This window comes from Enhydra lutris, unplaced genomic scaffold, assembly GCF_002288905.1.
Source record: "Enhydra lutris kenyoni isolate GAN:26980312 unplaced genomic scaffold, ASM228890v2 scaffoldscaffold88, whole genome shotgun sequence".
NCBI lineage: Eukaryota > Metazoa > Chordata > Mammalia > Carnivora > Mustelidae > Enhydra > Enhydra lutris.
This window is the reverse complement of record NW_019154172.1, coordinates 4840256-4856379: the sequence shown is the minus strand read 5'-3', so window position 1 is coordinate 4856379 and position 16124 is coordinate 4840256. Positions and strand designations below refer to the sequence as shown.

At 41.5% G+C, this 16124-nt stretch overlaps 1 protein-coding gene across 2 annotated transcripts in view; it reads left to right on the top strand.

Moving 5' to 3' along the window:
• LOC111161953 (chromodomain helicase DNA binding protein 1 like) overlaps positions 1-15187 on the top strand; it is a 57920-nt gene extending 42733 nt beyond the window's left edge. Inside the window, exons 7-15 of one of the 2 annotated variants that reach the window (XM_022526040.1) lie at positions 411-573; positions 2600-2755; positions 3956-4048; positions 5745-5841; positions 7717-7790; positions 8978-9088; positions 12059-12173; positions 12774-12927; positions 14828-15187. In XM_022526040.1, coding sequence (XP_022381748.1) covers positions 411-573; positions 2600-2755; positions 3956-4048; positions 5745-5841; positions 7717-7790; positions 8978-9088; positions 12059-12173; positions 12774-12927; positions 14828-15172 — 1308 coding nt within the window. In that variant the 3' untranslated portion in view covers positions 15173-15187. Of the gene's footprint in view, positions 1-410; positions 574-2599; positions 2756-3955; positions 4049-5726; positions 5842-7716; positions 7791-8977; positions 9089-12058; positions 12174-12773; positions 12928-14827 lie in introns of both variants that reach the window. The other variant, XM_022526041.1, reaches the window with a different exon arrangement.
• Positions 15188-16124: the final 937 nt, after the last annotated feature.

The window sequence follows — 16124 nt, the reverse complement described above, 5'->3', positions numbered from 1 at the left end:
AAAAAATGATGCTGTAGCTTTTTCAGACTGCTTGAGTATGTACCATGTGCCTCTGATGCCTCAGTAGACTCATCCATGTGGGTAATAAAATATAGCTTGAATCCCCACTAAGATTGAATAATGATAGCCATATCAAATGCTCATGTAGTACTTCAGAATTCACACAGTGATTTTCCTTACCTCCTTATGACAGTATCTCCTTCACAGAATTATTGTCCCCTTCTTACAACCGAAGAGGTATTATTTCCTATATCAGATCTGTAGTATACAGCTTGAACCAGTTTTCTGGTTTCATGTCCTCATGGTCATCCTGTTAAATTACGCCTCTCTCTGTACAGGTAAAGGTTGTAATGGGGAACTTGGTCTTCTTGGTTTATGGATTTTTTACTTTATTCATTTATGTATTTGAGTTCTCAGTAGTCTTCAGTCTCCTATTGACCGGAACTCCCATCCAGAACAGCCTCCAAGTACTCTACTCTCTTCTCAGCTTTGTGGAGCCTGATCTCTTTCCCAAGGAGCAGGTGGGAGATTTTGTTCAGCATTACCAGGATATTGAGAAGGAGTCTGAGTCAGGCAAGTTTCCTTCCTAGAAATCATGCCAAAAAGTCTGGGCCTAGAACCTGCCCTGGTGCATAACAGATATGGGGTTATAGGTAGAAAAGAAAGAGAATTGATAACTGGAGGACACCTCCTAGGTAGATAAAGAGCCACACAAAATTGAGGTGGTGCTAGATCCCTCAGGTTGTTCCCAGTTGTCTGCTATTCATGATTCTTATTTGTTACATGATTCTACACGAAGGCTTAATGGATCATTTTGGGAAGAAGTAGAAAGAGTCTGCTTCTCCCCCGCTTCAACACATAACTTCTTTACTTTTGTAACTTGTTAACTTTCTGTGCTGTTTACAGAGGCAGAAACCACTCCTCAGCATTCCATAGCACTGGGGTTTCTGTTAACAGTGCATCAAAACCAAGAGTCTGGGATATGTGGGTGGTGGAAGCAAAGGAGGGGAGCCATCATTTATACAGCTGCCAGTTGCAGTCTTCTTCCTCTTGTACTTTTGCCCCACTGCCTTGTTGAATTACCTGTCTATCCCCCGTATTGTTACCCCAGGATGATTGTGCAAAATAAGTGCTAGGCATGCCGACTAGTGGGGATATATGTACTAGGTGAGTGTGAATTGGAAGAGCTTCTCACAGCAGAAATGCCCGTACCATAAGCTGGAGATTACCTGGGGAACCTCCTCCGATTGCCTCCATGTTTAGGGTTGCCAGGTACAGCAAATAAAAATACAAGAATGCAGTGAAATATAAATTCCACAAAAACAACAAAATAATTTTGTAATAGGAGTATGTCCCATGTAGTATTTGACTGGGGGGTCATATATTTTATCTGGCAACCCAACATGGCAGTGGAATTCCAGTTCAGGCTAGTTTGTGAAGTTCATGATGCCTGGGGAAGGAACAAAGATATTGAACTGAAAAGAACTGGGTCTGAATAATAGCAACATTGGTGTCCAGCTGTGTAACTTTGAATAAGGTGTGCTTAACTTAGCTATAAAAATGGGGACAATTTGGGTGCCTAGGTGGCTCGGTTGGGCCTTCACACTGCCTTCTGTTGAGGTTGTGATCCCGGAGTTCTGGGATCGAGTCCCGCATTGGGCTCCCAGCTCCATGGGGAGTCTGCTTCTCCCTCTGACCTTCTCCCCTCTCATGTTCTCTCTCTCAAATAAATAAATAAATAATCTTTAAAAAATGGGGACAATATTATTTGTCCCTCTACTTCTGAGCTCTTACGGTGTTTAATCAGATTAAGTGCAGAAGTATCCTGGAAACAGTAAAACTTCATGCAGATGAGAAATTATTAATAAAAATTAAGTTTTTTGTTTTTTTTTTTTTAGATTTTATGTATGTATTTGAGAGAGAGAGAGAGAGAGCATGACAGGGGAGAGGTCAGAGGGAGAAGCAGACTCCTGCCAAGCAGGGAGCCTGATGTGGGACTTGATCCCAGGACTCCAGGATCATGACCTGAGCCGAAGGCAGTTGCTTAACCAACTGATCCACCCAGGTGCCCCTAAAAATTAAGTTCTTTGAGTGTTCCTAGTTCTTAAGTTGACAGCCAGTAACAATTTCAGGAGGAGTTGGGAAAAAGAACCCAATGAAGGAAGAAATACGGTTGGCCCTTCAACCAGGGGTTAGGGATGTTGACGGCCCCCACACAGTCGAAAATCTGCTCTAACTTTTGACTTCCCAAACTTAACTACTAATAGCCTGCCGTTAACTGGATGCTTTAATGGTAATGTAAACAACGACCACATATTTGGTGTGTTATGTGTGTTAGACTGTATTCTTAACAGTCAAGTGACCCAGAGGAAAGAAAATGCTAAGAAAATCCTAAGGAAGCAAAAATATACTTAGAGTAGTACTGTATTTATTGTATTTATTGAAAAAAAATCTGCATTTAAGTCAACCTGCGCAGTTCAAACCCATGTTCAAGGTTCACCTGTACTATGAAAAATCACCATACTGGTCTAGCATGTGGAACTGGCATGAAAATTTCATCCGACTCTTCTTGTTGTTTTTTTTTTTTCCCCTTACACAGCAAGGGAACTACACAAACTCCTGCAGCCATTTCTGTTGAGGCGGGTGAAAGCTGAGGTAGCTACAGAGCTTCCCAAGAAGACAGAGGTAGTGCTGTACCATGGCATGTCAGCACTGCAGAAAAGATACTACAAGGCCATTTTGATGAAAGACCTAGGTAATCAGAGGGCACTTGACTGTTTAGAAACTAAACAAGGAGGGGATTTTATTATTATCCCAGGATGATTGTTCAAAATAAATGCTAGGCATGCCTACTAGTGGGTATACATGTACTAGGTGAGTAAATATTTTATTATCATACTTGGTTTGTATAGTAATACGGATGGAATTTTGTATTCTGAATAATGTTGAGGTCAGCTGCAGTGAAACCGTGTGGGGTATCTTTACAGTAAAACAGATTTCATTGGTTGTTGCACTTGTGAAATCCTTCCCCCCCCCCCCCCCCGCCCAGTTGTCCTTACTACGTGGAAGTTAGTTAAGCAAACACTTCTAGGTATGCCAGTCATGCCTTTCATTTTTCCACCCTATCAGATATTTAACACATTGCAAAGCTGTTTTGTTGGATCAGATTCACTGAGAGGAATTGGGAGTGGGAACAGAGAGAGTAGAACAGTCTGTCACTCTGTGTTATTTTATCCCTTGGCTCCACAACAGTAGTTAAAGGAAGGACTTTAGAATTGTGTAAAATAACAACATGCTCCCGAGTTCATTTTATAGTTAGGCTTCCTTAAAACAAAGTGATAGTTAAGAAAATTTTGTGTGAATAAGCTGTTAATTCTTTTTTTTTTTTTTAAGATTTTATTTATTTATTTAACGGAGCACAAGTAGGCAGAGAGGCAGGCAGAGAGAGAGGGGGAAGCAGGCTCCCCGCCGAGCAGGGAGCCCAATGCGGGGTCTGATTCCAGGACCCTGAGACCATGACCCAAGCTGAAGGCAGAGGCCTGACCCACTGAGCCTCCCAGGCGCCCCTATGCTGTTAATTTTCTTTCTTTCTTTCTTTCTTTTTTTTTTTTTTAGATTTTATTTATTTATTTGACAGACATAGATCTCAAGTAGGCAGAGAGGCAGGCAGAGAGAAAGGAGGAAGCAGGCTCCCCGCTGAGCAGAGAGCCTGATGCAGGGCCCAATCCCAGGACGCCGGGACCATGACCTGAGCCTAAGGCAGAGGCTTTAACCCTGGGAACCACCCAGGTGCTCCTATGCTGTTAATTCTTAATACAATTCAGTGAAATTTAAGAGGTTATTACAGGTTTAAGAGATCTATTACTGAATAAATTAGGTTAACTTAGCGTTTTTGTTTTGTTTTTGTTTTTGTTCTACTAGTAATCCATATCTCTCTGTCTGTTGCTGTTTTCAGATGCATTTGAAAATGAGATGGCAAAGAAAGTTAAACTTCAGAATATCTTGTCCCAGCTTCGAAAGTGTGTGGATCACCCATATCTGTTTGATGGTGAGACAAATGCCCTTTTTTCCTCACACTGCTTTTCATGAACATTTCTGTGGCCACATCATTCTTCAAAAGAATTGCCTGTATTTACTGTCTAGTTTTTCCCCCATTTTCTTTTGTTAATTTTATGTTGATGTAATCTAATATATTGTTCATAGTCAACTTTTTTCAGTTGTCCTCTTAGTGTCTCTTTATGGCTTTGATTTTCTTCTCTCTTTAAATTCAAAATCGAGTCATAGATCTGAATTTGTCTCTTTATTCTCCTGTAATCCAGAAACATTACTCAGGGGTTTTTATTTGTTTGTTTTTGTTTTTTGCCTTTGTTGATCTTACCTGAAATTATAGTTTTGAAGAATCTCAGGGCTGCTTGTTTTAATGGGTTGTCTCATAATCTGGCTTTAGGGATCATTTCTTCATGATTAGATATCTTATTGTCTTTTTTTTTTCCCCTAAAGATTTTATTTATTAATGACTGAGAGAGATAGTGAGAGAGGGAACACAAGCAGGGGGAGCTGGAGAGGGAGAATGGGTCTCGATGTGGGGCTTGATCCCAGTATGCTGGGATCATGACCTGAGTCGAAGACAGACACTTAATGACTGAGCCACCCATGCGCCCCTGTCTTTTTTTCTTTTTTTTTTAAAGTGGGCTCCACACTCAGCCAACTGTGGAGGCCAGTGCAGGGCTTGAACTCATGACCCTCACGTCAAGACCTGAGCTGAAATAGAGTCAGATGTCAACCAACTGAGCCATCCAGGTGTCCCTAGATGTCCCATTGTCTTAAACCCATTCCATTGTTAGCCTTTCGTTACCAGCCTTGAACTTTGCGGGTTTACCAGGGATCTCTGGATGGTTGTCAGTTCGCATTTTAATTAATCTCTCGAAACCTTTGACACAGTTGATAACTTCTTTCTTGAAACACTTTCTTCCTTTGCCTTCTAGAACAGTGCTTTCTCTTGCTTCTCCATTTCCCTACCTCTGCTCCTTCTCATCCTTCTTTGCTGCTTCCCCTCCATTTTAGAGATGTCTGTAAATTTACCTCTAAGTGCTGTTTTAGCTACATACCAAATGAGGGCTTTTTTGATTCACTCCGATGGGTAGCTTTTGGGACACTTCTAGGACTTCTGTGGCCGTGGGGGCACTAGAATGGATAGGATCAATGTGGAGGGTTTGCTGGAGTCATTTTAAGGGAGTATTTGTAAGTAGCACTCTGAATTGTTTTAAATGTCACAGAATCTTAATCAGGTACATTTCGGAATCTTTTTTTAAGGCAGGGGGCGTGGATTTTGAAAGAAGCCCTCTAGGTTATTCTGACTGCCACACACCCCCCCACCTTGAGAATTACTAGTTAATACATCTAAGCATTATTTTTGATTTGTTTTTTTGAGTGAGTCTCAAATTTTCAATTCTCTGGCTTTTAGCATGTCCTTGTGCCTCCTTCTTGTAAAGAGTGGGCTTGTTCCTTGGGTGGGCATTTATTAGGCATGTTGGGAGTGTTATGCTCTCTGATTGATGTTAAGCAGAGCCAAGATTATCATACAAATAATTATAAAATGTCTCAAAGAGAGATGAGACTAGGACCCATTATCAATTAGGAGGAGCTTGGCCTGTTGCTGTAGCCTTACCATCAGCTTCTGTACTTAAGGAGTCTGCCCTGGTCAGGGGACACATTATTGGGAATAGGTTCCCTTTTTTTTTCAGGTGTGGAACCAGAGCCTTTTGAGATTGGAGACCACCTGATTGAGGCCAGTGGGAAACTTCATCTATTGGATAAGCTGCTGGCATTCCTGTATTCCAGGTAGGTGGTTGGTTTACATTTTCTGCTCTGAGCTGATAATTTTTTAAAACCAGGTGATTCACTGATTTTTTTTTTCTTTAAGATTTTATTTATTTATTTGAGGGAGAGATAGCGAGTGAAAGAACATGAGGGGGGGGAGCAGGGAGAGGGAGAAGCAGGTTTCTCCCTGAGCAGGGAGCTCAATGTGGGGCTCGATCCCAGAACCCCGGGATCATGACTTGAGCCAGGCAGATGCTTAACCAACTGAGCCAGTCAGGTGCCTGAATTTACTGATTTCTTGAGACTAATTCCAGTTTTCCTTTTTTAAAGACCCTGATTCGGGTTCCACCTTCACTGCAACTACACCCACACCCCATCCCACCCCACCCTATCCCCTCCATAATCGTCCTTCCCTTCCTGAATACAGCACCTAGGATCCTAATCCAGCATTTGGCAGTGCACTCCCTTAATCTGCTCTCTGTTTAATTGATGTGTAGGAATCTCATTACTCCAGCTGTATTGTTTAGTTCCCCCAAAACAGAGATATCATCAAACATTTCTTTTTTAATTGCCTGCTGTTACCTTACACTGAATTGGCACCTAATGAGGGCTTAGTAAATATGCATCTTTGTTAACCTGTAGGGTTTGGTTCAAAGAGAACTTGCAGAACTCTTACCCAGAAACATGGGTTGGGTAGCAGAAGACCGAGTCATTCCTGGAACCTTTAAAGGTTCAGCTAAATGTTCAGTGGCTTGGTATCCAGCCTCTACCTCATCCTCCTGGTCCCCAGAGGGACAAAGAAGTCTAGAAAAAGCCCAGCTTCCTAAGGATTTCAAAGTTGTCCCTTCAGCGCAACTGTGTCAGGTGAGCCTGAACTAACCGTAAGACCTGAGATTTGGCAAAACTACCCAACATTAGGAATGTGCAAGCCAAATAATTGCATGTCTCAATGTATTTTATTGGCTTTGATATATCTAGTATAAGTGTGTTAGAGGTGGAGGAGGACTCGTAAACATCTTTCCAACCTTTTAATGTCATAGGTGATGAAACAGGCCCAGAGTGGTCCTGTGGCTTGTCTAAAGTTACACAGCCAGCAGATGACAGAGATGGGATTAGAATTGAGGTCCTCAACTTCAGCGCCTTTTCCATACGTTTAGGGCTAGAGTCTTGAAGGAGTTCTTCATAATTGTTCCTTTATACACATCACAAGCTCAGGTTAAATTAGTTTTCCTAATGAGACTCCTGTTTTTACAGTGTTACATTTTTTTCTTTGTGAAAACTTAAAATAATACCTGATAGCATGGGACTGTAGGCTTATCTTTATTCTTGACTTAATTCATTTTGCCTCCTCCTTTCCCTTCTTCTCCCTATACATTAGTTTTTTTAATGTATCGTATATGGGATATGAGATACAGCTGTAGATGAGAGGATGGTGATTTTACACCCTCAACTAGAGAATGGCCATAAGATGGCTGACCACAAGTTCTTCAGGATTTCCAGTTGGGTTTTGTGCGTTTGAATTTTGCACTTTATTCTTCACGTACTTTTATTTATTTTGCTATTAAAATGGATGTGTATATTTCTTCCCATTAGTAAATTGACATTTCATAAAGAGGTTATCCTGGGGCTTTTTATACCCTGTGGTGCATTGACACATGCTCCTGGGAATATCTGTAGTTTGAGAACTTAGGCTCTGCAGAATATGGCTACATGTGGTTATTTATGTGGAACATTTAGCATTTCTGAGGGAAGTCTCTGTAAGTAATTATGGTATCTATATTTCTGCTTCAGAATTTCATTTATTTATAAACTTGTATTCTTTGGTAAGTTTCCCCTGAGGGAAACTCACCTTAAATACTTAGAGTTGGTAGACTTTCCTTTTCTCTTTCTTGCCAGGGGCCATCGAGTTTTACTTTTCTCCCAGATGACCCAGATGTTGGATATTCTCCAAGACTACATGGACTATAGAGGTGACATTCCTTGGCCACTACGTTGCTTAAGCCATTTTTAGACTTAACAGTCTACTAGGTCCATGAAGGGTAATCCGGGGGGTGGCGCGGAGTGGAGATGTTACAGAGGAAAGCAGTCAAAGAACATTATTTTGGACCGAAGAAAGATTGGAAGTAAGGAGAGAGGTGTTTTACACAAGGACTGACAGCTGGGTAAAGACACATGGGCAGAAATAAACATAGATTCCATTGGCAATGTGATTTAAAATTATGGGCACTGGAAAAAAAATCCGAGTTGCAGAACTATTGAGTGTTTTTGAAAATGTTTACAAAAAAAAGCTTTTGGTGTCTTGTACCATCAGTTCGGCAGTTGAGCACTTACTCAGGATCAGTAGAAAAAGATGAAATTCTAGAGATCCCATTTGTCAACCAAGGGAAAGGAATATTTTTTCTATATAAACAATAGGGAATGTAAGTTATTACCTGGGGATTCTGTTTAATATATAATAAAATGTATGTGGGATGCTGGGAAAAGGCTGTAACACTGACTGATCCTGAAATCAGTGGTGAGGGAGTATCAGCTTCAGACCTTGCTGTTTAAAACCTGAATTCAGAGTAGATCTCTCGGAGCCACTTGATGTCCCCTGAGTACTACAGTAGAGTACCTGGTCCACTGGACAATTGCAGGAAATGCCATTAGCATGTTGAGGGATCCCCAGATTCACAAACAGGGCTTGAGCATGTAATTCCCCTTCCTGACAGGGGTCTGTGCTGATGGGTGGAGAACCTGAAGCTTCATTGAAAGGCAGCTGCTGGGCCACTGGGCAGGCTCACTCACAAGCTCCTAAGTGCTTGTGTTCCTCCTTGCATAAGTAAGAATTCTGTTGCAGCAGAATTGGAAACTACGCACAGCATGGTTCACAGTGTGCTTCAGGGTTGGGATAGTTAGAATTGACTTTTAACCCACGAGCACCAAATACATTGACTGCATATATTTAAAAAACCCAGAGAGGTATATTATGTTGAGTTCTTTTGTAAAACAAATGTTGCCTAAATTTAGATTTTTACCATGGGATTTGCTGAAAGTAGGGGCATATCTATATACAAAAAAGGACAAAATTAGCATTTGGTTTTGAGCTGACAGTGTTTTATTACCCAAAGAATATGTGAAAAGGGTTTCTATTTCTGTTTTCTTTTTCTGTGTGAAGGGTACAGCTATGAGCGTGTGGATGGTTCTGTGAGAGGAGAGGAGAGACACCTGGCCATTAAGAACTTTGGACAGCAGCCTGTTTTTATTTTTCTCCTGAGTACCAGGGCAGGTAGGCCACGAAGGCATTGGCAAAAGCAGACAAATCAGGGGGAGATAGAGTACTTTTACATCCCAACCATTAGTATGTTTTCCCCTAATTCTCTGAAAGGTGAGGTCATCGACAAGGAACATAAAAAAGGGAAATTGAGGGAGTTGCCATAAATTAATCAAAGTTTTGGACTCCTAGCATGGGGTTCTTTCCTGTCCAAGTTCTCTAAGCTGCCAGCTCAGAGAAATAAGGCTGGAGCCAGGGGTTGTTGGAAAGTGATTTTAACTTGCTTTGACCACTGACCTGGGATTGTCCCAGAAGTTGTCTGTAATTTCGTGGACAGTTTTACTCCCATTCAGCAGAGAAAACACTCCTTCTCAGTTGTGAATTTGGGAAGTAAGATAACAACAACCTGTTTGCTACTTACCCCTCCTCCATAAGTAACTCTGGAATCGTGCTGTAAAAGCTTAGTAAAAATCCCTTTTTAAAAAAACTTGTGATTATAATGAAATCGCCAGCTCTTTAGAATTATTTTTAACATTATCTTTATGAGGTAAGTCATAAATATTTTATGTGTTATTTATAGTTCTATACCAGTTAAAGACTGCCTTTATAGACACTTTAGTCATTTGAAATCAGTTCTCAGAAATGAAATTATTATTTCCTGGAGTAAGCCCACCTTAAATTAGTTTTGAACTTACAGAATCTTAAACTATGATCTTATTTTTTGTAGATATAATTTTTTTTTTTTTAAGATCTTTATTTATTTATTTGGGAGACAGTGAGCTAGAGAGAGATCACTAGTGGGGTGGAGGGGCAGAAGGAAAGAGAGAGAAGCAGAGTCCCCGCTGAGCAGGGAGCTTATCCCAGGACCCTGAGATCATGACCTGACCCGAAGGCAGACACTTACTTGACTGAGCCACACAGGTGCCCTGTAGACCTAATTTTGATGCAATAGATGCAGGAACACTAAAGGGATTTGTGTCCTCTATTAAGGAGAGATCAGCATCTTTTTAAAGAGAAAGTTCCATCTTAGAAAGCATTTATGAAGTGTCTCGTACTGTAAGAGTACATAAAGATGGGTTAGGTAGACTCCTTGACCATAAGGAGATTGCTTCACTTGCTTCCATTATTCTAGACGGCTCCCTGAATGAGCCATTTATCACGTTCTCTGTTGTCTCAGGGATGGTTTTAGGAGACACTGGAAGGATCAGAGCAAATGCATTTTCAATATTGGAAAACTGTGCTATTTGTTCATTACCGATTTCTTCATCTTCACGTTTAAAGATCTTCATCTTCACATTTCCTCATCTTCACATCATAAAGTAGTATTATGTTTCAGTGGTCTGAAATGAGGAAGAAAGAGTCAGCCCCTTGGAGTACTCAGATTCAGTCAATACAGGGTAATCTTTTTGGAGAACTGAAGCAGTCCTGGACATGAGTGTTTTCCAAACAGTAATGATCATGTTTGCCATCACTTTTTAAGCTGTAGATTAGGAGAACTATCATTTCATTTAACAGGTTTCCCTCCAACTTTCAAATATGCCTGTGATTGAAGCATATTGCCACCAGATGGCAGTGATAGCTCACGGTATGTCCCAAGCAAGACTGGAGAATAGCTTGTTTGTAAAACGTCTCTCCTTAATGGAGAAGCGCTAAACTGAGACAACATTAACCTAAGAAGATGATGATAATTTTTATGGAGCACACTTTAATGAAATAAGTGCCTGGGAGATAATTATGGTGTAGTGAGTAAAAAGCAAAGGCTCTGGAGCCAGACGGACTAGTAGGACTAGAGCACTGACTAGTGCTCTTTCACTTTCTAGCTGTGTGATCTCTAAATAGTCCCTTGGCTTCTCTGTTCTTTTATCTATAAAATGTGAATAATAATAATAAACGACGCATAAGGTTGTTGTGAGGATTAAAGGAGCTGATACTGGTAAAATGCTTAGAACAGTGCCTGGCACATAGTAAGCCCAGCACAAGTGTAGTTGGCATTATTATGAGGCATAATTTAGCATCTCTCAGTAATCAGTCTTTATTATTTCTTTATTCCAACTTTAATTTTATATGAAGCCTTTAATTAGAATATTCCTGCCTGACTTGTCTTGAGAGCCAGCTTAGAGTCAGTAGCCCATCTCAAAAATTAATCCTTAATTCAGGGTCTTGGAACAAGCCCTTTTAGGCTCGCTTGTCTCAGCAATGAGCTGTAACGACCCTGGCAAGAGGGAGTCCCTTTTATACTTGTTTCCACATTAATCAAAGACAAGGCTATAATTTGCTTTCATGGTTCTCTTAATTAATTCTCATCATCCAAAGAGCCGCCTCAGCCCTTTTCCTACAACGCTGAAGAAGGATTGGAAAGTTGTCCCGTGGAGTGTTCTTGTCCTATGGTTGGTTTTGTTACCTTCTCTTTGATTAATGTGGAAACAAATACAGAAAAGAGTTTCTGAAGTTTTCTCCTGTCAGAGAGAGATAGTTTCCTGCTCTGCTTAAGAGTGTAATAAATAAGTATCATCCTCTGTTCTCATTAGCCTGTATCAGGGATCTTGCTACCTTAGCTGTAACCTGCAGTGGATGTTAAGTCCTCTCTTAACAGTGCCTGCAGCAGAAGACCTCTCACAGATTTAAAACTGTTTTCTTTTGAAAGAGCATGCATCCTCTTACACTGAGTATTCTAAACGAACCAATCAAACCATTTAAAATGGCTTCCTGGCACTAACGTCAGAATGTACTTTGGCTTCTTGGCCCTGCTCCTCTCATTCTGTTCCCTTTAGTAGTTAAATTTTCCCAAGTTAGGCAGTATGAGCCTGGGTAGCACTATTAACCACTCCAAGGTCCTGGAGGTGGAGATGGAGTGTCAGTTTGAAGGGTGAGGCCAATTGTTTTGATTGATCTTAATTTACCAATTATACTGCTGTGGCCTTGTGTCTTTATTGTCTAGCCCTAGCCAGTGTGCTGCTGATCATGTTCCTTTTGCGTTGTTTGCAGGAGGAGTTGGCATGAACTTAACGGCTGCAGATACCGTTATTTTTGTCGACAGTGATTTCAATCCTCAGAATGACTTGCAGGCAGCTGCCAGGGCTCACCGGATTGGCCAGAACAAGTGAGAGATTTCAGCACCAGCGTCCTTCCACATCCTGGGCTCTTCAGTTCTGGGTTGGGGAAGAAGGTGAAGAAGCTGGTCCTGTCACGACCCAGACTAGAGGGCGAGAGAGCACTGGGTTTTAGCCCAGCTTTGCTGCTGACTCCTTGAAGGCTGCTGGCCAGCGCACATTCTCATTCAAAACTTACTTCATTAAAAAGCACAATCAAACCCTGAAAAGACTAGAAGGAACCTTTAGAAGTTATTTAACTCCTCTTTCCTGAATTAAGGTCCAATTCAGTTTAAAAATGAACTTACAAAGTTGTGGAGTTAAGCTAAAGAGATGGACCTTACCCTTTGACCAGAGGTTTTCTTCCTGTGTTCCCATCAGACACCCCAGTTTAGGGCCCCCGCCTCATCCCTTCCTTGACTTTCTTGGAAAGCTTCTGTGAGGCCAGATCTCTCTAACAAATGCTCAGATCCACTTAGTACAGTCTCCCTTTAGTTGTACCCTGAACGTGGCATTTTGGGTTTACTTCCTTTTAAGTGTATCAGCCTTGCATACTTGTGTTCATCTGTGCACACCCTCAAGGCACACTCCTCTCCTTTGTTTCTGTACAGGTCTGTTAAAGTTATTCGGCTGATTGGCCGAGACACTGTGGAGGAGATAGTCTGTAGGAAAGCAGCCTCCAAACTGCAGCTGACCAATGCAGTCATAGAGGGAGGCCATTTTACTCTGGGGGCCCAGAAACCTGCAGCTGATGCTGACCTCCAGGTATCATATGTTGTTCTTCCCTTAAGAATGTGTCATATTGTCAGTACTTTCTTATGGGTAAGAAAGTAAACACAAAGAACTGGTATTCACACCCACTATCCCCAACTACACATTTGCTCCCTGGCCAGACGTATCTCCTATGGTACCTACCGCATGCAAGCAAGGAACTGGAGATGAACATGATATAAAGGTAGAGGAGTATGGAATAATAGGGATGGGCTTTAGGTCCCCCTCACTTGGATTCAGATCCAACCCTTGTCACTTAGAGGCTATGTAGCTTTGAGCAGGTATCTTCGCTTCTCAGTTGTACTCTGTTTGCATTTCAAAAAAATGAGAATACTACAAGTTACCTCAGAGGACTGTTAAAAAAAAAAAAAAAAGAACTCAGCATAATAAGTGACGATTAATCCCATACCTCATCTTAACCCCAGACCCTTTGATCAGTGAGTGACCTTCACAGTCAGAGACGGGTAAATGAGACCAGGAATTCAAAATTATGCTTTAGGAAAAAGGGATGAAAGAAGAAATTGCTTGAAGATGGGAATATTGGATAGGAAACAAATGCTGACTTGAAGATTTTCTCTTCTGGAAGAGGACTTCAAGTTATTCTATAGTAGCCATGGGTTAAAATTAGAACCCATATTATAATATATCCTAGGTTCTTCCATTTTCTTCCATTTTGGCCCAGGGAGCATATTCACTGAAACAGTCAGAAGCACTTCAGATCATACTTAGCACACAGTAAGCATTCAATAAGTGTTCACTACATCTGCCTCTCTGTAGGATAATGAACCTGCTTCTCTCTTTCAGGACTTGAGAGTCCTATATCTCTTAGATTTAATAAACCATAACGACCTCTTTTATTACTGGATTATTTTAAAACAAACAATGAACAAACTGTTTTCATCTCAGACAGGGGCATTGGGTTGTCACCTTTGTTTTTGGCAACCAAAGAGATAATTAGTATAGTCCGGATGGGGAAGAGACAAAGCAGACTTTAGAGCCAGAATTTAACCTTCTGGTATCCTTGAGCTGGGCAAGATATACAACAGCCCTCTCAAACAGCTGGTCTTGGGAACACTTTACATTCCCACCAGTATTTGGCTCACAAATACTAGACCATCTAGAGAAAACTGACCCAGGCTAAAAGGGTAAGATAGGAACTAGCAGCCAAGATGTGAGTCTACCTTGATTTGGAATTTCTGAGAGTTAGTGTTTAAGGATTCGCAAAGCTGGAAGTAGGAAGCTAAAGCCAGGGAAGTTATTTGAACTGTATCCCTAGGGAGTAGGCTAAGGGCGCATTTGAGTTAAGAGAAGCAGGGTAGTGCAGCGCCAGAGGAATATCCAGGAAGATCAGAATTGAAAAACAGCCTTCAGGTCTGGCCATCAGTTGTGACTGGTCTTTACGAAGGTGTTTCCATAGGGCACTGTGGTAGAAAACCAGATTGCTGAAGGAAAGAAGTCAGTTAATCATAGTACCATAAAGTACATTAAGTGCATTACGTAAGTGTAGCCTTCTCCTTCTAAGTTTGTCAGCGCAAGAGAAGCTAACTGGGTCTTTGATTTCTCGTGTGGCTGCTGGAAGTGCCTGTGAGAAGGACTCAAAAGTGCTATAGATAATGCAGGATATTACTGTTCTTTAGGGGAAAAATGGCTGTTTTTTCTTGTTGTTATAGAGAATTGTCAAAGTCAACATCACTGATCAGTATGTATCTCTCTGCTTGGCCATCATCCAACTACTAAATGATCGTGTTGGTATCATCATCATGGGGAGAGAAGAATGGCCGACCAACAGGGAAGGGCATTTGCCTTGTGTCATTACACCATGTAACAGATCAATGACATCCCAATGCTTGTTTTCATGAAAAGTAACTGGGCTTTTTCATTTTCTCCGTTCAAGCTGAGTGAGATACTCAAATTCGGTTTGGATAAACTGCTGTCATCTGAGGGCAGCACCATGGATGAAATAGACCTGGAGACGATCCTGGGAGAAACAAAAGATGGCCAGTGGATCTCTGAAGCCTTGCCTACAGTGGAAGGCAGAGTTGGGGAGCAAGAGGAAGGCAGTAAGTGGGAAGTGAGAGTAGAGCAAATGGCACGGCCGCCCGAGTTAGACATGAGTGATATTGGTCCCCATAGGAAGTCCTGGATGGTGCTCCCTGGGGCATCTTTTCCTACCCACCCTGTTCTTACTTTGGGCACACTGTTTAAGACTTCCTTCCTCCAAGAACTCTTCCTAGACTGACTGGAGATTGACTGTTCCTTTGTAGCTGAACTTTGAACCCAACTCAATGATATTAATGCTTTTAGTAATATCTCAAAGATTTTAATTTGTACCACTTCTGCCTTGGTGGCAAGCATCTTCTCCTCGTTTAGTGAATCCCACTGTCCTTAGTATGACGCCCCCCACATTTTCCTTTTCTCGGTATTTTCTGAATAGTAGAGTGATTCGTTTTTTGCATTGGTTGAACATTTATTCTGTGTTTGATCAGGAGTGTGTACTGCATCACAGGCTTTATACCTGTTTTTTCATTTAATCTTCACTGTACCCATAAGGTGTAGGTACTGCTTTTTTTTTTTTTTAAAGATTTTATTTATTTATTTGACAGAGCTCACAAGTAGGAAGAGTGGCAGGCAGAGGGAGGGGGAGAAGCAGGCTCCCCGATGGGCAGAGCGCCAGATGCGGGGGGGCTCAGTCCCAGGACCCTGGGATTATGACCTGAGCCGAAGGTAGAGGCTTAACCCACTGAGCCACCCAGGTGCCCTGGTATTGCTTTTTTTTTTAGTGAAACAATACACGTAAATTATGAGAGGATTATTATCTTTTCTGAACTTGGTCAGCATTTGTCTTTTTTGTCCATTACAGTTCTGAGTATGTGAATTTCTGTCTTGAAGTCTTTATGATGATATAGTCTTCACATAATCTCTGCGAGGATGTTCCCTGCGGTCTTAGACTTACTTTTGTCGTGCACCAGTGGCAGCAGGGATTCAGTGTGGACAGGTTGAGGTTTAAGAGTCTTATCTAGACTTTTTAGTGCAAGAGTACCTTATTCCACAGATACACAGATAAGTAGTTTCTTTGCTAGATGATGCCTCCTTTTTTGGTAGGGAGTGGGGTTGTCATGACTTCTGGTTTTGCGATTCTCTTGTGTCTTAGGATTCCCCGTTTCCATCACTTGCTTTCTTTTTTTTGCCAC